Source organism: Aotus nancymaae, unplaced genomic scaffold (genome assembly GCF_030222135.1).
Source record: "Aotus nancymaae isolate 86718 unplaced genomic scaffold, 86718_ANA_hifiasm-v0.15.2.pri h1tg000077l, whole genome shotgun sequence".
In the NCBI taxonomy this organism is placed as follows: Eukaryota; Metazoa; Chordata; class Mammalia; order Primates; family Aotidae; genus Aotus; species Aotus nancymaae.
This window is the reverse complement of record NW_026988492.1, coordinates 15,373,830-15,397,650: the sequence shown is the minus strand read 5'-3', so window position 1 is coordinate 15,397,650 and position 23,821 is coordinate 15,373,830. Positions and strand designations below refer to the sequence as shown.

At 34.9% G+C, this 23,821-nt stretch overlaps 1 protein-coding gene across 1 annotated transcript in view; it reads left to right on the top strand.

Moving 5' to 3' along the window:
- Window positions 1-23,821, top strand: part of MALRD1 (MAM and LDL receptor class A domain containing 1) — a 609,315-nt gene that overhangs the window by 78,667 nt on the left and 506,827 nt on the right. Inside the window, exons 8-11 of the mRNA XM_064368444.1 lie at window positions 2,577-2,743; window positions 6,355-6,447; window positions 8,986-9,193; window positions 17,616-17,762. Coding sequence (XP_064224514.1) covers window positions 2,577-2,743; window positions 6,355-6,447; window positions 8,986-9,193; window positions 17,616-17,762 — 615 coding nt within the window. The remainder of the gene's footprint in view (window positions 1-2,576; window positions 2,744-6,354; window positions 6,448-8,985; window positions 9,194-17,615; window positions 17,763-23,821) is intronic.

The following is a 23,821-nucleotide window of genomic DNA, read 5'->3' as shown; positions in this document are numbered from 1 at the left end:
GCTTTCCTTCTTGGTCCCCTTATCCCCTTGCAAAGGTTCTCTTCAATCAATTGTTCTTTCATTTAGAAAAGATCTATGGTGATGAGCTCCCATAGTATCTGTAAACTTAAAATGTTTTAAAATTGGTCTCACTTCTAAATAATAATTTCTCTGTTGTTTTCTTCAGGAGTTATTAGATATTGTGTGAACAAAAAGGAAAAGTATTAAAAGGCTTTTTATTTGTTAAGCCTGCTGGCTCTTTTTATCCCTTTTTTTCATACAATTTTAGAATAAAAGTTTTTTTTTTTTAATTTCTAAACATGGTGATTTTCCCCATTTAGCCCCTGATATGTACTGTAGTGATTGTGAAGTCTGAGTGCATCTAATGCTTTTTTAGTTCAATGTGGATTTTTTTTTTTTTTTTTTTTTTTGAGACGGAGTTTAGCTCTTGTTACCCAGGCTGGAGTGCAATGGCGCGATCTCGGCTCACCGCAACCTCCGCCTCCTGGGTTCGGGCAATTCTCCTGCCTCAGCCTCCTGAGTAGCTGGGATTACAGGCACGCGCCACCGTGCCCAGCTAATTTTTTTTGTATTTTTAGTAGAGACGGGGTTTCACCTTGTTGAGCAGCATGGTCTCGATCTCTTGACCTCGTGATCCACCCGCCTCGGCCTCCCAAAGTGCTGGGATTACAGGCGTGAGCCACCGCGCCCAGCCGTAATGTGGATTTTAAAAATGTTTCTTTATCTTTGATATTTGAAAATTTCAGTATGATGAGTGCAGGAATTAGTATATGTTTAATTTTTTTTAATACTCAATGCACATACATCATCACTTGCAGAAATTATCTGTTATTGTATTCAAGTAATTCTCTTTTACTCCCTTTAAGGTTTTCATCTTGAGTTTCTATTAAACACAACTAATGCACACACTCTATAACTTCACTGCTCCTTTTTATTTTCTATTTAATATACTCTATTTTGAGTTATATTTCAGGGCTTCTGGTACATGAATTTTCTCTTTGACACTATGGCCAGTCTAGGTTATATTCTGCCTATTGGACATTTAATTTTAATGTCTTAATTTATTTTTGTTTTAGGTTTCTACTTGCTAATATCTTCTCATTTATTTCCTAGTGCATCTTAATATGGTTTTTAATAGAATGATTAGAATTGTATGAAATTTAATTTCATTTTTTGTACAATTTATAAATGTAATTAGTTTTGGCTGTCTTTAGCATTATATTTATATGTTTTATTATGCAGACTTTTTAAAAATTTTTTTGGGAGCAGTAGTAATATTATTATTGTTGTTATTTATTTTATTTAAGATCCAGGGTATGTGTGCAGGATGTGCAGGTTTGTTACATATAAGTAAACATGTGCTATGGTGATTGGCTGCACCTGTCAACCCATTACCTGGGTATTAAACCCAGCATGCATTAGCTATTTATCCTGATGATCTCCCTTCTCCCACACCTCAACAGGCCCCAGTGTGTGTTGTTCCCCTCTGTGTGTCTGTGTTCACATTGTTCAGCTCCCACTTTTAAGTGAGAATGTGTGCTACTTAGCTTTCTGTTTCTGCATTAGTTTGCTGAGGATAATGGCTTCCAGCTTCATCCATGCTCCTGCAAAGGACATGATCTCATTCTTTTTTATGGCTGCATAGTATTCCATGGTGTATATGTACCACATTTCCATTATCCAGTCTATCATTGATGGACATTTGGGTTGATTCCATGTCTTTGCTATTGTGAATAGGGTGCAGACTGTTTTCAAAAAGATTAGTAGACTTTACTTTTTAGAATTATTCTTTTCAAACTGTGCTTTTTGCCTTGCAGGTGCCTTGTAATTTTTTGTTGAAAGTCAGCCATGATTTACTGTATAAAAGGAATTCATATAAATAATGTGAGCTTTTACATTACGTTTATCCAGCTAAGGATTATATTATGCTTAGCATTTGCTGTAGCTGTAAATATCTGAGGCCAAAATTTTGTCTAATGTTCTTGTTTTTGTCTTTCTTGTTGTATTTGCATTTCCTTAGAGACTTCTTTTTAAGTAACGTCTGGGACATGCAGCTCTTTCAGTAGCATGAAGCATTTTGGACTTTATTTTTAAAAATAAAGTTACAAAATTATAGAAATCTCTTTATAGACGTGTGTTGTCAATGTTATTAAATTCCAGAACAGCTCAGATCAGTTTTAAATATCAGATGGGAAAAACTGATCTATCATATCTTTGTGTAAAACAAAATCCATAGGTGAAGTTTAAAAGGACTGCAGATATCTCATACTTCTATGTGGCTTGGTAAGGAAGAAGGCATTTTAAATTGTATTTCCTAAAACTATAAAGGATTTTTTATAAAAAGGATATTATTAAATTTTGATAATAGAAATTAGGAGGAGATTTCTGTACATATAACATAAAAATGAAAACCTGTTATTTGTAGTTGATGTAATCATTTTAAAACATTGTATCCTTTTAAGTAAAATATTTGTGTTTTAATTTCAGTTTTGAGAACTTCAGAAATGTAATAGTTTTATTAAGACAGAAGGAAGCTAATGTTTTCCTAAATTGCTTGTCTTTCTTTTATCTTTTAGGTTATTATATATGGGTAGGGGCAAAACATGCTTTTACTGTTAACCAGTTAGACAGCATGGCTTACCTAAATAGCTCTGTGTATCATTGCTTGGGCAAGAGCTGTCATCTTCAATTCTATTATTCTATGGAAAAGAGTGTCCTGAGAGTAAGACTGTATAATAATAAGGTAAGAAGAAAGTTGCATTTATTTCAAATTCCTTGAATAAATGAAGTTTCTAACTCTTGGCAACTTGTGTTTCAGTTTCTCAGTTGCCCATAGGCTTTAGGTATTCTTTAACTTGACTTTATTTGGTATACTTTTAAAAAGAATTATTAAGAAACTAGCATAGGGGACACTCTCATGTACAAAAGTTAATGTCAGAATTTGCCCAATATTATTTCATAAAATTTTCAGAATTCATGAAAGTATATTAAAGAAACTATAGATCTAATAAAAATGAGATAACTGAGATTCTGTATTGTGAGCTCTGTATTGAAGCTCTCATGTGATCTGTTTTGGATATTACATCTGTATATCATCAGAACTATAAATATAGGGGTTAAAAACTACTTGTTTGGGTAGTGATAGACATAATTTTTAAGACTGGTAATTATTGATTAAATATTAACAAATGAGTCACTGAAGTTTGAAAAATGGCACACTGGGTAGAGTGAGTTCATTCTTCTTCTATCTTTCCTTGTCCAACATGCTCAAAGAGTTCTAAAGCATAAACTTGGGTCAGTATTCCAATTAGTATAAGAGATAAAAACAAACTGGTAACTGATTCCATAGTATAGGAAAAAACTCTGCTCTGTCTCTCATATTATAAGATTCTGTCTCTCATATAAGAAAAGAGGTTAATCATAGGGAAATGGTCTAGTGTATTAATCAGAACCAAATGGTTATACATTTTAGAGAGTGTTGACTGATGCTTGATTCCTTAGACGGTATTCTGTGAGGTGTCTTGTCTTTTCTGACACTGCTATCCTCTATACACGTTAGTCACTGATGCAAAATCTGCATCAAAGTACATTTAAGTCACAAATCGATGTTTTAACACACACTTAAAAGGACTCCAAACCTATCATTAAAAAAATAGTTCCTGATGAAAATGTCATTTTACATCTTTCCATGAATAGAATGCTGTTCTCTGTTGTGAACATCTGTTACTCTGTAAATGTCAGCAGGTAAGCCAAGAAATATCTAGCAAGAATGCGGAGAGTTGTTTTCTTTATTTCCAGAGGACATTAGAACTTGAGAAGTGAAAAACTCAGGTGAAGGCAAGTTGGTAAATAAAAAATTCACTAGTTAGAATCAGCTGAAGTGTGTAGCAATTCTAGTTTGTACCATCTAACCATTGTTGGGTTAGATCTCTATGACCTATAAAATAATACTTGTAGGAACAGCCTACTTTTTGTTCTTTGTAGAGTTTCCATGTAATTATTTACCAAAAAATTTACACGTAATTTTTCTTTACAACCAAATTTACTTGTAATTCTTTACCATATCACATGGTCTTATTCCTAGATGCAGTCAGCAGTAGTGAAACTCAACAACATTAGTTTGGTATCCTTTATTTCTTCACTGGAAGAGAAAAGGATAGACTGGTATCTCTAAGGGATAGAGTGTTAATAAATATGTTAAATATTTTTCTTGAAAGGTAAATCAGCGTTATTGATCCTGGGCTGGGGGAGCAAAGATATACTTTTTTAACATTTATTTACTGATTGATTGATTTTAAGATAAAAGAAAATTAGAACATCACTTGAAAAGCATTGATGACCTACAGATTTCTTTCTTACATTGACCCCTGTTAAAAGTAACTAGAAAGAGGGAGAGTAAGAACAGAAATAAAATAAAACCTGATTTCATTTAGTCAGAATAAATTCTTTTGAAAATACATTGCTAGTGCCATCAGACTGGAAAATGTATAGAAAAATCTAGATCTCATTCACTGTGTACTATGAACTTGGCTTTATGAAAATCCATTTAAGTTTGGAAAGAACAGTGCGAACTTTTCAAAAAAATGTAAATGCATCCATCTTCAGGGGGAGTAGAGGGGAATCTATTACTCACTGTGAAAAAAGAGCACAATAGCTCTAAATTATTTTCATAAAATGAAAGCCAGGGAAAGTGATGAATGCAATTTGCCAAGAGGTGTCACTAAAAGCATCTGTGGAGGGTGTAAGTGTTTTCATGCTAAATAACTGAAGTTGCATAAGAAATAAGTAGAAGCAAAATCAGTTGCTTGTCTCAACTTTTTATAACTCTAGTTCATCCTGATGCGCATGAAAGCTATCAGCTGACAAATATGTCCACCGCATGTGCCTCATCATCTTGTGGAAATCTTCAGTTGATATGAATAAGTAATGAAGTAAATTGCAATGGATTTAGACTCTCTTCTGAAGTATTTAGGACTTGGAAATTTGGAGTAGGCATCTGAGGGTACAGGACTAAGTTGAAAATAGATTCGGTTTTAGAAAATCTTGGGCATGAATAAAATATGTGAGGCTGAGTGAGTGGGGAGACAAATATTGGTATCATGTGTCATTTGGATTACAACATGTTGCCTTTTAGGGCTATTTTCTGTTTCACGCTAGAAAGTGGAACAGAGCCAGTCTCAGAGCTCAACCTGAGACATAATTAGGTCATTCTTCACATTTTTACCATATTGTTACCTAAAAAAATAATGCATTCTATATGTAAACATTATGTAGAATTTGGTCTATTTTAGGAGAGAAATGTCAAACTTACTTGAATGTCTAATAAAATGTTAATAAAAGATAATATTTGAGAGCATAAAAGCATCATAAATCATAAAGACCAATGCCATACATGCCATAGACACAATTTTTAAATACCTTATATACTTCTTATTTTTATTTTTATTTCTTTGAGTTGGAGTCTTGCTCTGTCACCCAGGCTGGAGTGCAGTGGTGCCATCTCGGCTCACTACAACTTCTGCCTCTCAGGTTCAAGTGATTCTCCTGCCTCAGCCTCCCAAGTAGGATTACAGGAGCCCAGCACCACATCCGGCTAACTTTTGTGTTTTTATTAGAGATGAGGTTTCACCATAGACTTTTATTCAGTTTCTTATACTCGATAAATGTTTTGAATGCAATAAAGGCTTGTTAGTAAACTCATAGCATGTAGTAACAATTTTATATATATTTTGCAGTCTGAAAAATGACCATTATAAAGGTGCATGACATAGATTTCTCTAAAAGATGTAAAAAGGCCTTTGATAGAATGATCAAATTAAGATTATAATTTTCAGAAAATAACTGGATTGTTCGGAACTTGGAACAAATGTTTCCATAGGAAAAAAGTATTTTGTATAAATTGAAATTGTGCAGAAAATGCATCTGATAACATTTTTAACCTTTACATTAAATGTTTGCCTGTAATCTTTTTCTTTTCTAGTATCATGGCAATATTACAAAATGTAGTAATATTATTGAGATCAACATTTAAATTGCTGATTTTATTAACTGTTATTCAGAATTTTATTTTTGAAGTTCTGTACTGTTTTTTTTAAAGATTTCATCTACATTTTTGTTCCATCCTAATACTCTTTACCTATAAAAAGGAGCTTTACTGCATAAACATGCATCATTTTCATATTTTTTAAAAATGATATCCAGCTTTTTCATTTTTACTATCAAGACTTTAGATTTCCTAGTATTTTATATCATACAGGTAAGGTAATAACTACTAAAATGTAGTTAAGAGAGCATGTATGTAAATATGACATTAGAATATGGGGAATGAGTGATGTCTTTCTCTTCAAATCAAAGGAAGAAGAAATATTTTGGACATATAACACATCAACTCACAGCCAATGGGTGAAAGCAGATGTGTTAATACCAGAAGGTCTGAAGACGTTTAAGGTATGAAAGAAAAAAAAACCAGATATTTTTTATTATGCTTTAAGTTTTAGCTTAAAGTGATCATGCATACACTCCTAAAGTTAAATTAGCATTTAAATTATGGATGCATATTTGTGTACTTGGGGAGAGCAATTGCCTACTTTTCAAATTGTGCATGTTCCTTCTCAGACCAAATTTCCCACAGCAGAGGAAATAGAATGTGTCTACTCTTGTTCACAGCTTCTTCATTCTCCATAGCCTTCCCTTCTTGCTCCTCAGCATCGTGCTTTGCACCCAGGGAAACAAATTGCATTAGGAAGCAGATAAATAGTGAACTGGTATTAAAATTTAGTCGAGTATAGGCAAATGTTTTGAATGCAATAATTCATATCTTTATGACACATGGATAGCTCTGTCTACACCAGGAAATATATGAAACATATATAGGCTGAATAGGAATGCTGTCTCTTAAAAAATTAAATGGACACTTTGTGTTGTATTAGGTTGGTTCAAACGTAATTGCAGCTTTTGCCACTGTGGCCTTTGCCTTTACTTTTAATGGACAAAACCTCAATTACTTTTGCACCAACATAATATACAGAATGTGTAAGTTTATTTATGCTGGAGTGTGAGTATAGGATGATGAGACTGGTTATATGTGTGGGTTATGAAACCAATTCCATTTCTTTATGGTGATACTCCATTCATCCTATCACAGCCTATTGAGTTCACATTTTGACACTAATTTTTGTAGACTGATATCTGTTTTTGTGACTTCTCAGGTAATAAACAAGTTTTTTTTCCCCCATAAACTGAAGATTAAATTTTGTTTTAACTCAAAGACATAGCAAAGTAAAATGTGAAGAAAATGAATTTGAGAGTTATTCCAGATTCTCAAGTGCATGAAATATAATTAGCTGTTCAATAATTATAGGCCTTTGGGATCTAAGTTTAAACCCATCAATTTTTGAAACCCAAATTGATATCATTTCCACATATCTGATCTCTTGCTCCTCCAAAAATACACAGCTATAGGTTAGTAGTTTTCACATGTATGATATTCATTATGGGAAAAGAATGTAGCAGCATACAAAGTTTTCTTATTATTGGATATGATTTAAATTTAATATTACTTTCTAAACCAGATTGTTAGACATATTTGTAAACTGAAAATTTGATCATAAGTAATTCTTAATGAACAACTAAATATATATCCCTCATATTTTGTTTGTTTGTTTGTGATGGAGTCATGCTCCACCCAGGCTGGAGTGCAATGGTATGAGTTTGGCTCACCGCAGCTTCCACCTCCTGGGCTCAAGCAATTCCCTTGCCTCAGCCTCCAAAGCAGCTGAGACTACAGACATTTGCCCCCACACCTAGCTAATTTTTGCATTTTTAGTGGAAATGGGTTTCATCATGTTGTCCGAGCTGGTCTTGAACTCCTGACCTCAAGTGACTTGCCCTCCTCGCCCTCACAAAGTGCGAGGATTACAGGTATGAGCCTCTGCACCTATCCTCGTGTTTTGAAAAGAAAATCTATTCATAAACTTTAAGCCAGATGAAACTGAAGGAAGTCAATTTTTATTCTTAGTATCTGGCCAGAATTTTAACTACATTTAGTGCTGTTTAATAGAACTTTCTGCATCATGGAAATGCGTTATATCTAATGTCCAATATGGTAGCCACCGATCATATAGGCTATTGAACAATTGAAATTTGGCTACTATAACTGAGAGAACTAAATTTTATTTTATTTTAATTAATTTGAATTGAAATAGTCCTTTGTACTCATGGCTAATGTTTTGAACAGCAAAGAATTAGTTATTTGTGATACAGTCAGCTATTTCTAGTTCTGCACTTTTGGTGTTAAGTAACAATTGCTCTTGGTAGAAACTCAAAAAATACTAATATTTTGACATTACTTCTACTTGACTAGCAATGTGTGGTTGTTTCATTTGCTAATATTGCCTATCTCCAGAAAAGCTAGCAATTCAGTTGATGACAACAAGGTTTATTTACTTTAATGGCACTTCTTTTCTCATTAAAGGAATTACTCTTTTATGGAAGTTTAATAGAGTTTTATGTTTATTCCTTCACATTTTTCTGTTTCTATATTGTGTCTGTTTCTATTTGCTTGATGTTTTTCTTCATGTACTCAAATACTAATTTGAATAGTTAAAAAATAAATCAGATGCAGTTACAGCTCTTGTTCTATAAGTAATGACGATACTTTCTTATTTTCCTTGAAAATGAAAGAGAGAGAGCTGTAAAGATGATGACCATGTAACAGGTTGGGGACATTTTTGATAGTTAAGTGGGATGCTTGTGTTTTGCCTGATCCTGGAAGCTTTCTCTGAGCCTTTAGTGGAGCAAATGTTTCCGTTGAGTCTTAAGAGTGTGGGTTAGGCTTATCAAACAGGAATAGGTTATATATTGCCTTGGTTGCTTTAAACACATTTTCTCAATAACTAGTCTTTATCAACCTTCTTTGGCTTTTTTTTTTTTTTGTCTTATTAAGGAGACTGTAAACTCATAAATTGATTTTTTTTTCCCCTGAAGATTATTTTTGAAGGGACTCTTTTAAGCCAGAGAAGTTTTATGGGGCTTGATCATCTCTGGGTCTATGCCTGTGGACAGACCCAATCCAGAAAGCTTTGCTCTGCAGATGAATTCCCTTGCACTAGTGGCCAGTGCATCACCAGTGAATCCATCTGTGACTCTCGGCAGGACTGCTCTGATGGGAGTGATGAAGAGCCAGCAACTTGCTGTAAGTGAGTGAATGGCTTACTAGTTTACATGCTCTAATTCACGACTGTTAGTTGGATTTAAAATGATCTTTGTTTCTCTCAAGGCAAAGGTAAGTCATACGAATGAAATATGATAAATATGCATTATCACTCTGAAACTATTAGCACTATTCCTTCAGGGATCTCTATTAAACTTAATGTTTTGGTTCTTGTTGCAAAGACTGCAACACCTATTTATTCAACAAATGAATAGTTGTGATAACTGTTGGCTAGGTGAGTGAACGTGTGTGCTTTGATTAAAGAGAAGATGGGTGGGAGAGGGAACCTTTTTGTAAATTCCCCTTGGAGACATAGAGTATGGCTTGCTAACTTTTATTAAGTGTATGCTTTTTTCCTCTCTAGTCAATCATCTTAGAAGCTGTAGCGGGGAGGGGCAAGTAGGAGGAGGGCGGCCCTTCCTCCTGGGCAGCCATGATGACTGTAGAAATCTCTTCAGCCATGTCTGGCATTTGGGAGGGCAGAAGTTCTCCAACCTTTCTTTCAGGCCTTTCTGAAGAGTCTTTGATACAAGTAATGACAAGAGATCCCATTACTATTCAAGCATAGTCATATTTCAACAAAAATGTAGTTTAATTTACAATCCACAGGATGGTTCTCATATGAGGTAACTTAGCAACTGAGATCCCTGTGTCTCTTTAGAAAACATGAATTCCAAGAAAATGAATCCAATTTCTGTATTACAAACAAGTGGCTTTTAAAAAATATTAAAAATTTGACATTTATTTCACTGCAGTGTTTTATTTTAGTGAGATGTTTTGTTGAGCAGAGGGGAAAATATTATAATAAGATAAATGCCACCTTTTAAGTGAAAAGCTCTGTCTAATAGGTTTCTCTTGAGAAACTAGGATTTTATTAAGAGCAACACAGAGGGACAGGGGAGAAAGGAGATGAGAAAGTAAGGGTAAAATCCTCTTCTGCTGTGTTCATCAACAGCAATTCGGTTAATACCTCAGTCTCCTAGCTTTAAACCAAATAATCAGCTAATCAGTATGAGCTGAAAGGATTTTTTGAGCGACTCTCGTCATTTGTTCACAATGAATAATGAAAGAACAATTTATCTGCTCCAATATATGTCAAGTTTCTATGTTTTATTAAATCTTTTTACAGATAATTTGGTTCATTTCAATTGGGGAAATTTATCTTTCTAACAGTTTCTATTCTTAATGTCAGTAACTGAAGGAAAATATTTTTCCTTTGTTTCCTTTTTTGTGTGTGTGTGTGTGTGTGTGTGTGTGTGTGTATATATATATATATATATATATTTTGAGACGGAGTCTTGCTTTGTTGCCCAGGCTGGAGTGCAGTGGCATGATCTCAGCTCCCTACAATCTCCATCTCCCAAGTTCAAGAGATTCTCCTGCCTCAGCCTCCCAAGTAACTGGGATTATAGGCATGGGCCACCACACCCAGCTCATTCTGTATTTTAGTAGTGATGGGGTTTCACCATGTTAGCCAGGCTGGTCTCGAACTCTTGATCTTAGGTGATCCACTTGCCTTGGCCTCCCAAAGTGCTGGAATTACATGCGCAAGCTTCCGTGCCCAGCCCACTTGCATATTTGGAAGCTTAGCTTTTTTTCCCTCCATTGTTTTCCCCGTAGTAAATCATTCTTTATGTTCACCTTTTGAAAATTGTTTAGCATTTGATTTTTGACATACTTTCTTATTTATCTTCCTTTATTGAAGTTTCATTGATTATCTTTATGGCATTTTTCCAATTCAGTATATCTTGATACCATTCTGCTATTTTCTTTGAGTGAGTACATGAATGGGTAATTGTGTTTCTCAACAAAAACAGTATTTTATTAGTCTTTTAAGTTTTTAAGTAGTGTAACCTCATTTGTCCAAAGAAAACCTGTCATGTTTACATGATTGAGATTGACTTGATATAGGGAATATGTCATAAAAAGCCATACTGCATGCAGTTTATATGTGTATTCATGTATTTGATACCAAACTGAGTGTTTCATGTAAATATTTATACAATTATTTCTGCTGTGAAGAGATTATTTATATAGATTTGAATTATTCAAATTGATAGAAATTTATACTATTTGCTGCATTGAAGTATTTAATATATTTGTGCATATAGACACATGCATATTCTTACAAAGTAAGAAAGGCTTTTCTTTTGAAATTTAAAACCACTTTGAAACATTTTACACATACTTATACATTTGTATTTTGCAAATTTTTTAAAAAAATTTTCTATCAACATTTGTAATACCAAGTTTTTTTCATAAACAGTTCTTCCCCGTTCATGAAGCACCAGAAAAATACCTTTATATCTTTTTCTTTTTATTGCACTTTAGAATGAATCTCTAGGAGGGTGTGGCTGTGCAGGCGGTTTGAATAGCACCAGGAATATTCTGGAGAATGAGTAAAAATGAACTCATGAGGATTGTCAGTTGGTATTCCACAGTCAGTGTGCTTTTCCCCAAAGGCATACTTACTCAGGTGTTCTCTCATTATCAAGTTGCCCTTACTTTTAGGTATTATTTTAATATATGGCATAACATAGCCTCTAGCCCAATGGCTTTTCAAAAGCAGTTAACAAAAAGGGCCTATGGGTTTTGCTGCTATAGCAAACTCCATGGACCAGAGCATCAGCATGACCTGGAAACTTAGTGAAATGCAGAACCCCAGGCCCTGGCCCAGCCTTACAGAACCAGAGAATGGAACAAGGTCCCAGGTGACTTGTCTGTATGTGAAACTTTGCAAACCACTGTACCAAAGAGGCTTCAGGAAGGAAGACAGCTAGGGGAAGAAACAGATGGCATCTAAAAAAATTGATAAAAATGAAAGGCAGACAAGTCAGAGTTCTCTCAGGGTAGAAGCAAAAACTCTGATTGCTTCGCTAGTCCTTAAAAGCATCACCATAATACCAAACAATAGATTTTGGATATTTATTAACATAATCCTGTATTAAATGAGGGTAGTTAAGATGAAAATAAATTTGCATCCTCATGTTCATTGCAGTTTTATTCACAATATCCAACCAAAACAACTGAAGTCTCTGAGAATGGATCAAACAAGTGGGGTGTGTGTGTGTGTGTGTGTGTGTGTAAAATGTATATGTACTCACAATGGAATATTATTCAGTTATAATAAAGAGAACAATCCTGCTATTTGCGACAGTGATGAACCTGGAGGGGATTATGCAGAGTGAAATAACCCAGACCAAGAAAGACAAATACAGCATGATCTCACTTACACGTGGATTCTAAAAAAGTAGAATTTGTAGAAATAGAGAGTAGAATGACAGTTGTCCAGGGCTGAGGCCTGGCAGAAATGAGGAGGTGTTGGGAAAAAGATACAAATTTTTATTTACAAGACAATAAGTTCTGGGGGTCTAGTGTACAGCCTGGTGACTATAGTTAATAACACTGTATTGTATACTTGAAATTTGCTGAGAGTAGGTCTGAAATGTTCTCATCACACACACAAAAGGTAACTATATAATGAAATGGTGCTAATTAGCTTGACTATGATAATCTTTTCACTATGTATATGTATATCAAAACATTACATTGTGTACCTTAGTTACAATTTTATTTATCAATCATACATCAATAAAGATTTAAAAAGTAATAAATATATATGCAATATGTTTTTAAAAATTTATATCAAAATAATTAAAATACAACATGCCAAACATGTCCAAAGATATACATTGGGTCCCTGAACAGTTTATACATGAAATAGATCTCATTTTCAGACACTTGCTACAACATGGATGAACCTTGAAGACATTATGTTAAGTGAAATAAGCCAGAGACAAAAGGACACATATTGTTTGATTCCACTTATATAAGGTACCTAGAGTAGGCAAATACATAGAGACGGAAAGTAAAATGGTAGTTGCCAGGGTTTAAGGGGAGGGGAGATGGAAGTTATTGTTTAGTAGGATTCAGTTTGGGAATGAAAAAGTTCTGGAGATGGATGGTGGTAATCATTGTACAACAATGGGAATGTACCTAAGACCACAGAACCTTACATTAAACATTGTTAAAATGTTAAATTTATGTCATGTCTATTTTACCACTATAAAATACACATTTGTATTTATATATAAAATTTTCAATAACTCATAGGAAATATATATATGTATAATCTACTTCACTATGTTCAAGAAAAGTTGGCATGATAGATCTATGTTCAAGTCAAAATAGTTAAAGAAATTCCATGAAAAAAATGGTTTTTTAAAATTATAGGACTTTTAAGATAATTTTAAATTCTAATATGAATTGTGTATCTTCAAAGGGGAAATTGGTATAATAGTCAAATGAAAGAAATTTAAACCAAGGATCTTGTACAGTGCATTAATTTTTACTGTGATATTGTCTCTAGACATCTTTCATATTAAAAAAATGTTGAATGCTAAAACACTTTATGAAGGGAAAGGAAATACCAATATATAAATATTTAGTGTAGCAATGATTTATGTGGGTTTCCAACACATGTTGACAAAATATTTATAATGTAATCTTGTTAGAATGTAATGTATTCTCATTAAATGAAATATTCCCCATTTGTTTCCCATACATAGCTTTTTTCTTATTTCACAGAGAGCTGATTAACTTCTGGAGGATTCATAAAATATTTTATTTTTCATGATCCACAATTTTTCTCAGCTGCACAATGAAATTTTTTCTTGTCTGCTCATAGGCTTCAGTGGTTAAATATGTAAGATAAAGCTTTGTCATAATCTTAAAATATTACTTTAAGTGATGAACTCTGAGTAAAATTTCTCTAAAATTGTGAACAGCACCATATCTTCACACAGTGCTTAGAGATGGTGAAGTGTATTCTATAATCACAGAAAGTTAAAATAAAAGCAACCACGTAATCAAAGTTATTGTTTATAATGAAAGCACTTTATTTATAACATGAATAGATTTTTTTAGATTCTGCAAGTATTTACATTTAGCACATACAGTATTATAAAGCATTTAATAATTGCCAGAATTCATTTGACTCTCCTGGCTTTCTTCAGATATTTGTAAGTTCACTGTAAAGTTTTTGAACTACGTAGGGAGATATTAATGGAAGAACTTTAATTTATGTTACCAGAATTTGACTTGTATTTTACAGAACAGTGACATCCTTGAACTTTTAGCTTTAAAAAATATTCTTTTATGTATACAGGAACATATTAGTAAAAACAGCCAAGCAGTTCACCAAGATTTTTACCGAGGTGATTGCACCATGTTGCTTTCACAAATCTTTACAGTGATGGATTTTGAAAGCTAATTTTCATTTTTCAAAGGACGGTGGTGTTTAGTGTTCTGTAAAAAGCACAATGATTGACATTGTTTAACTGATAAAACATGTAGGTAATGAAAGAAATGGTTTGAACTTTTGTCCTAAAACCAAATTTTAACATGTATACAATCAAAAGTTGCTTTTATCTTGAGAGCTTCTTTCTTTACATCTTTGCGGTTGAGTGACCAGTTCAATTGTGAAGAGTCTGTGTAAGGATGTGGGGTGCATCGGTCATGTAGTACTTTCCATTTTCACGCTCGTTGATTTCATTGCCATTTCACACCATTGTTGGGGAAATTAGGATGTGAACTTCAGCAGCTATCTGCAGTGAAGAAGATTGCTGTTTGCATGGACTTGCTTCCTTTGTGTAGCAATGCATAGTTTGCTGCTGTAACAGTGCAATACTGAATTTATTACCCAAACAGGGACTGAGAGAGGGGAAAAAAGAGGCAGTAATTATTATGCTAGGACAACAGGCATGCACTGAGGCAACCCTCGGCCAGGCCTGGCCAGATATGTGGTCACTCTACCAATGCAAGATTTTTTATTCCAGAGAAGTGTGTTCTAGGAATTGGGGGTACCCTTGTAGGTAGGTGGAAGGATTCCTTGGTCAAATCCACAGCCAAGAATTTGGAACTCTGAAGTACATTTCAGAGGTTATACATGCACTTTGAGTCTTAATATTCCTGCACCCCACCAACTGACAGAAAATTTGGGAGGTGGCCTAGAAGGTGGCAGAGCTCACAGAGGACCAAGGGACTGGACAAGAGGTTCTGTGAATGCCCAAGGAGAAAGTCACAGCTAGGTTATAAGTGCTCAAGACTGTCAAAAAATAAAAGACACTCTCCCCTGGAAAGTAATGTTTTATCAACAGCCATATCCTATGAATTGTGTAGACAGACCTGAGAAGAGAAAAACATATCCTAGAGTAATAGATTTACAGCTAGGTATATGGGCAAACTGCACTTCCTTGTCATATTGGTGCACTATTAAGCAATGTGCAATATGTTTTAATTATTATACTGTGGTCAATTTACTTGTTTTTTATTTTTAGAGAAATCTATCTAGAGGAAAAGATAATATTCATTTGTAATGAAAGAAATGCTATACCAAAATCTATGGATGTTCAAGTCCCTGGAGAACTTGAGCCCCCAGGGAAAAGTCTGCCCCTGTATCTGCAGGTTACACATCCTGCTATTACTATGTTTTTGAACCATGATTAGTTGAATCTGCAACAAGCAACCCACAGAAATGGAAGACCCACTGTCTTTTCTATGACTGTCTAGCAAGCATTGCTTTCAGCTCTAAAGGTTTAATTCGCATGTAGAGAAATTGGAAGTGGCATTGTCATTTACTTCCTGCACTTCGGTGTTTTGAGAGTTGACATGTCAGTGATAAAATATGTGGTCATAAAATCAGGTGTCTCTATTTAGAGAGATTTGAAGATGCTTTGATTATTAAGATGTAGTGAGCTTATTTGTTGTGAAATTGGCCATATTATTTAAAATTTACAAGTTGAACATAGTGGTCGGAAGCAGAAGCAAACCCATGGTGATGGAGTCTTTTTAATTGTGAAACAGTTCCTGGTTTATGGAGGCTTTGTAGTAAGAGCTTTTGGTGTCAGGTTCAAAGTCTAGATGTTCCATTTACTAAAATTTACCACAGGCAAGTTGCTTCGTGTTCTGAATTCCAGTTTTCTCTTTTGGGAAATGATATTTACTAGGTAGAGTGTAAGAATTAAGATTAATGCATGTGAAATACCTGCCACATACTTGGAACTCAGTGGTAGTATGGCTGTTTTTATTGTTATTAAAGATAATGGCATGAAGATCTTAGGAATTCTTTCCAAACTTTGGGTGTTTTCTGATAAACAATTTAATTCTCCTTTTCTCCCTCACTGTTCTAAAAGTGCCTCAGTATAAACAGGAATATTTAGAAATGTTTTTAAATTAATTGTATTAATTTATCCCTAAAAGTACTATCTAAGATAGTCTGATACTGTGATTCTTATAGGAAAAGGAAATTTAAGCACGTAAAAACAAATTTCTTGAAAGCACAAATCAAGCTATTAGACTTTCTAGTTTACTGTCCAGTTTTATGAAACTGTCTAGTTTTCTCTCATGAATTTGGTGTCAAAGCTGGAAAAGATGCCTATAAAGCATGCTCCAAACCCCAACTTTCTCTAGTACCAGTTATTTTATGATAAATGGAGGAAATTAAGTACTTGGCAACCTTTTAGTTATGTATTAAGAGAAGACAGCTCAGGTCAGGTGCAGAGGCTCAGGCAGGGCACAGTGGCTCATGCCTGTAATCCCAGCACTTTGACAGGCCAAGATAAGCAGATCACTTGAGGTCAGGAGTTTGAGACAAGCCTGGCCAACATAGTGAAACACTGCCTCTCCTAAAAATACAAAAAGTCTGGCATTGTGGCATGTTCCTGTAATCCCAGCTATTTGGGAGGCTGAGGCAGGAAAATTGCTTGAACTCAGGAGGTGGAGGTTGCATTGAGCTGAGATTGCACCACTGTACTCCAACCTGCCTGGGCAATAGAGTGAGACTCCACCTCCAAAAAAAAAGAAAAAAAGAAAAGAAAAAAAAAAAAGACAAGCTTAGTCCAGAATATCTAATTTATCTGCAATTCCAAATGGCTAGGTATTTTTTTTTTAGAAAGTGTTAGGATAGAATAATAAAATGAACACTGAGCTGCTGACCTCAAGTTGTTTGTGTATGCAGAATTAATTTAAATTTCCCCTCTTCCCTGTGGATTTTTTTCCTTTAAACTACCATCTCAGCAGGTTTATACTAGGCAAGTAAATTAGTTACTCCCTGAAAAGCTCTGTAGTTCCACCTTGCATCATTAAATACAATAGAGATGGCCAACTAGAATAAAATGCATCAGACTTCCAGATAGAAGCATGTGGAAGGGTCATGGCTTGCACAGCACATGGGATATTGTGTGGGACTGGATAAAGGAAAGCTATTCTCATCATCAGAAAACATTCACTTCCACGCAGAATAATTATGCTGGCCTCCTAAGATGATTAGCTAATGTAGAACAGTGTTTCCCTGCATGCTCTTACTTCATTTTTGCTCACCTGTTTTCTCTTCCACATGTAACAGTAAAGCATCTCACCTGTGACTTTGAGTCTGGTTTCTGTGGCTGGGAGCCACTTCTCACAGAAGATTCACACTGGAAGCTGGTGAAAGGATTGAATAATGGAGAGTATCACTTTCCCGCAGCTGATCACACAGCAAACATAAATCATGGTAGGACATTTTCCTCCTTTTAAAAGAATTAGTTTTCTTTCTGGCATGTTGTGGAATGATGATACCATGTGTTTTCATTTTTTTCCTGTGGATTATATACATGGAACTCTGGTTTGTCTTGCTTTAAAACCTCTTGACCAAGTTACTAATTGGTGGGTAACTGAGTTCCCTGAAAGGAGCATTGTTTTAATCACCAAGATTTTTGTTGTTGCAGTTTTTATAAGGTTGGGTTAAAGGCATAAAGAGGTGGAAAACTTTTCTGATCATTTTCTCAAGTTTCCTGGAATCATTTACAGTATGCTTGACTTCTTTTTAGAGCAATCCAATTTTTTTCAAAACGGGAAGAAAAATAGTCTAATCTCCTTTCTGGGAACTGAGAACAGAGATTTAACACTATCTGTAAAATAAATCTACAAATACTTGAATGCAATTTAATCACTCTTCAGGCTTCTTTATTACAAACAGTCTTATTCTTACACACATATATTTTTAACCATCATTCCAGTGTTTACATATTCTCTTAAAATAGAGGAACCATGACTACCTGTGGTATTCCAGTAAGCACCTGTGAAACTCCAATAAAACAGAAAGGATTTGTTCTCTTTTTTCTTTTGTTTTGTTTACATTTATCATCGGATGTCATTCCCCATAGATGTTAGTATCATATTAACATTACTTCTTAAATGTATGTGTTTTAAGTAAAGACAGTGTCTCACAATGTTCCCCAGGGTGATCTTGAACTCCTGGCCTCGAGCAATCCTCTTACCTTGGCCTCCCAAAGTGCTGGGATTACAAGAGTGAGCCACCACACCTGACCAACCTTATGATAGTACAACTGCACTTACACTGTAGATCATCTTTCAGCCTCATTGAACATTATCCTATTTCTTTCTTCTTTCAGACTTCCAAAGAATTATACCAAAATAAATGTTGATCATATTTTTAATTACATCCATTAGAAATTGGGGTTGGTGGTAGTGGGTGATGGTGCTGGGGGATGGGGTAGGAGAATTGAATCCTTCATCTGTTGGCTACAGTCATAAATCCAGTTTATTGTTTAACAATGTAGTAAGTTCTTAATTTTTGCTTTTGTGCCATGACTCATTTCTTTAACATTTTGTGGCAGACTATATTAAGTTTAAATTTTAAAATAGACCTGTAATCCCAGCACTTTGGGAGGCCGAGGCGGGTGGATCACGAGGTCAAGAGATCGAGACCATCCTGGTTAACATGGTGAAACCCCGTCTCTACTAATACAAAAAATTAGCTGGGCACGGTGGCGCGTGCCTGTAATCCCAGCTACTCAGGAGACTGAGGCAGGAGAATTGCCTGAACCCAGGAGGCGGAGATTGCGGTGAGCCGAGATCGCGCCATTGCGCTCCAGCCTGGGTATCAAGAGCGAAACTCCGTCTCAAAAAAAAAAAAAATAAAAATAAAAAATAAAAATAAAAATAAAAATAAATTTTAAAATAGAAAGGGGACTATAAATCATTGGAACTATGTACTAACAGCACATTTTCTCTAAACTCATATAATGTTTTGCTTCTTTTTCTTTGTTCAAGCCAGTTATTAAATATATAGCATATATAATAATACCTGGATGCACAAAGATGGACACCAATGATCCCTGCCTTTGAGGTGGTCTCAGTCTAGTAGCTGAAGTAGATAAGCAAGGAATTGCAATCAGTTCTGATGAATGCTTTAAGAAGGATGGAGGGTGACTTAGATGCATTTGAGATGCTTTACTGAAAGAGATGACTCCTGAACTGAGCACTGAAGAGAAATGCAAAGCAGTCAGAAAGCCATAAGTAATGAAATATGGAGAGAAGGCAGAACCAAGGAGGGGTGGCAGGGATTGTGTCCTATTTAGAGGAAAGAATCCCGAAAGAGGAAGAATCCCAAAAGAGGACAGAGAGACGAGAGTCACTTTGGATGAAAGATGTGTGTGATTAGACAGGGAGAACAGCAATGATGAAACAGGAGAGGAAGGAAGGGGACTCTAGAGAGTGCTGAAGAATTAAAAATGTGTCTGCAGGATGGTGGTGACCCAGGTAGTCATATTAAAACATGTGACCAATCAAATTTGTTCTAAAGGGCTGTTCTGGCTGAGATGAGGGGAATGGAGAGGATGAAAGACTGGATTGAAAAAACATGGATGTGCTGAAGAAATATCAGTGAGAGATGATGAAGCCCTGAGCCTAGGCAGTGATTCCCAAAGGGATGATGCTGTGTCACGGTGGTCTGATGTAAGCGCTACCATAACCAGTTAGGGAAGAGCATGGGCTGCCCAGGATTGTGCTGGTTGACACTGCACCTGTGTCTAAATACCAGCGTGCTTCAGTTTTATTAGATAGAAAATAGAGAAAAGAGAAGTAGCTTGCCTGTAGAGTTGTCATGAGGATTAAATGAAATAACAGCTGTGAAGGTTTTTCATATAGTAAGAGCTCCATAAGCATTAATAGGTATTTGTTGTTCATTCTAATAAGAAGACTACAAATAACACCAGATAGGACAATTAGAAAATATGCTTATGATTCACCTTCAGACTCTTGCCATCTTATAGTTACTATGTAATTGTGATTTGCATTAAAAAGATTATAATAGAGCCCCTGTGTTAAATGTGGAAAGACCCATACTTCTTTTCCAGTGAGATGAATAGTGAAATAGAACAGTATGACTGATAAAACTGGGAGTAGCTAGCTGATCTTACACAGAGTGTGAGGAACAGAAATGCACTCTTTCTCATTTTAGAAAGGGCCAAATATATATATATATATATCTGGATCAAGGACGGAGTCAACATCTTTTTACCATAATTGCTGTTATCAAGCTTTAAAGAGAATCAGTAGTGGTTTTAAGTTACAAGTGCGGAAGAGGAGAAAAAAAAGGAACAGGAAGAGAAAGGGAAGTGAGATGGAAATTTCTGAGAGTTAGAGGCAGCCTAATAGTTCTGATATTTAAGAAAGTGGAGTTCTAGTTCATTTTGTTCTTAGAGCTTTAAACATATAGATTACAGCTTTTAAAACCATTTATTTATTTGAGACAGACTCACTCAGTTGCCCAGGCTGGAGTGCAGTAGTGTGATCTATGCTCACTGCAGACTCCACCTCCCAGGTTCAAGCATTTCTCCTGCCTTCGCCTCCCAAGTATTGAGACTACCGGTGCACACTACCACACCCGGCTAATTTTTTTGTTTTTGTATTTTTACTAGAGTCGGAGGTTTCACCATGTTGGCCAGGCTGGATATGTTGACATTATGTAGTTTTTTTGTGTATATGTGTGTAATTAAGTCTCGAATTTCCTACCTTCCTCTTTTGTTTGGTTTCTACCTTCCCATTCCCAGTTACTCTGTTAAATTTCCATTGAAATAGGCAACTCATTTTAATTATCTTCCACTTTTATCTATGGTTATATAGTCACACACAGATATATGCATAGTAGATACATACATATTTAAAATTATATGTGTTTCTGTGGTTATTTTATAAGAAATATATTATTTTGTAACTATTGTCCCTGTCTTGTTACTAAAGGTAGCTTATGGCAATTGCTCCAAGTCATCAAATACTATCTACTTTTTTTTCATTTTTTATGATGAAATATAGGTTAAATGTAGTAAAATTCAACCATTTTAATGTACAGTTCACTGAGTTCCAGCCAACATATACGATTGTGTAACCATCACAAACGCGAAGATATAAAACAATTTCATTTCTGCCCCACACTTTCTTCTGTGCCATTTTGTACTCAGTAATTCTCCCACCTCCAACCACTGACACCGAATGATCTGATTGCTATCCCTACTGTATTGGCTATTCCAGAAAGTCTTGAAAATGGAATCACCATATGTAGCATTTTGATTCTGGCCTCTTTCAGTTAGCATACAGGACTTGAGGCTCATCCATGTCGCTGGCTTCAGCCGCAGTTCCTTCCTTTTTCTCTGCTGAGTAGCGGGGTCCACTGTGTGTGTGTGGATGAACAGCACTTCATTTATCCACTAACCAGCTGCAGGACATTTGCATGGTTTCCAAATATTGTTGAATATGAGTAAAAGCACTTTGCATATGTGTTTTTGTCTGAACATAAGTGTTTATTTGGTTTGAGTTCTCTATCCAATGCCTATGTCTATTTTTTGTACTCTGGTTGATGAGAGAATCCTACCATTCCTGACTTTCTATAACCTTCGAGAAATATTCCAGCTATCCATGTCAGGTGTTTATACCCCCAGACTCAGATAGTTTTCTCCAATCCATACACTAATTGATCCTCACATAGCGATTTAGGTGGGACTGTCTGCAGATCTCTGGAATTTGCTGTCTTCACAGCTGTAGAGAAAGCTCCAGTACCTGGAAGGGGCAGCTGGGACTCTGTCTTATGAATTCTAGCCATGTGGGTCTCCCCAAAGCACTGACTGTTTCAGTTTGAGGAGACTACCACACTCCTGTGTTTCCCTCTGCACAGGCACCTAGAAACTGTCTAGGCAGTAAACTGTGGAATTACAGGACTTAACTCATTTGTTTCTTCTGTCTCAGAGATCACTCTCCTGTGATGTATCACTATCCTACATTCCCATCATCCTGTATTTGAAAATTCATGTTAAATATGCTGTTATCTTCTTGCTAGTTTAAGACAGAAGATAGAATCTTGTCTGTGACACTCAATCTTACCTGGAATCAGAAGTTTAATTCATGTTTGTTCATTTAGCTTAATTTATTTGGTTTGGATGCACCATAATGTGTCTGGCCATTCCCCTAACCAGTGACATCAGTACCATGACGATGCTGTGAATTTATTCTTGTACCATTTCCTCATGTAGGAAAGTTTTATTTTTATTCAATAGATAACTAGGAGTGTGACTTCTATATTTTTAAAGCAAGATATGTATTTATACTTTCAATAAAGATAGATTTCTTTCCCCTAAAACTATAGTACTTCAGTTTTCAGTGGCAAAATGGGAGTACTTTTTCCTGTTTTTCTACCAGCAAGAAGCATTACAATTCTCTTAAAAAAAAATTCCAATTAATGGGTATATAATGATTTCTCGTATGTAATAGTTATTTGTATTTCACTGAAAAATAGTTTTTAAATGTTTCCAAGTTTCAATTTATTTAGGTTCTTTAATTTTACTAAATGATATTTTACAGCTTTCAGTGTAAAGATTTTGAAAATTTTTTTGTTAATATTTTCCTAGGTTTTTGTAGCTATTATAAATGTTAGTTTAAGAAAACTTCTTATTTTGATAATTGCTGACATATAAATGCATTTTTATAGAAAATATTGATCTTATATCCAGTGGCCTTGCTAATTTTATTTATCACAGCTAAGAACTTATGTATTTTATTTTCTAGGGTCACATTTATTTTGTCTGCATATAATGACGGTTTTATTTCCTTTTTTCTAAATCTTAAGACTTCTGTTTTCCTTTTGTTGTTTTATGTACTGGGTAGAATTTCTAGAATGTCTTGAATAGAACTGGCAATAGCTGCTAGACTTGTTTGTGTCTCAGAGGAAAACTGTCAATAGTTTAATCTTAAGTGCTGCACTTACTGAAAAATTTTATTCTTTATCATATAAGAATGTTACCTTCTTGCACTCCAGCCTGGGTGACAAGAGCAAAACTCCGTCTCAAAAAAAAAAAAAAAAAAAAAAAAAGAATGTTACCTTCTATTCAGAGTGTGCTTTTTAATTAATAATAAATGTATGTTAAAACATTTCATATTTTTTTCAGTATCTATTGTGATCATTTGTCAGATTATCTCTTTTATCTATAATGTACACTGATTTTTAAAATATTAAACCCATCTTGCATTCCTGAACCAAATCTGATTGGAATAGTTTTATTTTATTTTATATATTACTTATTTCTTTATACAGTAATGCTTGTTTATAACTTTTGCATTTGTATTTATTATAAAGACTAGTCTCTAACATTCTCAAAACATGTAAGGTGTTACCTCTAGGCCATTGCATTAAAAATTGTGCAAGTTTTACAAAAGATGAGGTCAAGACAGATGTGAACACTTAAACACAGGGAGTCTCTTCACTCTATCCTTTAATTT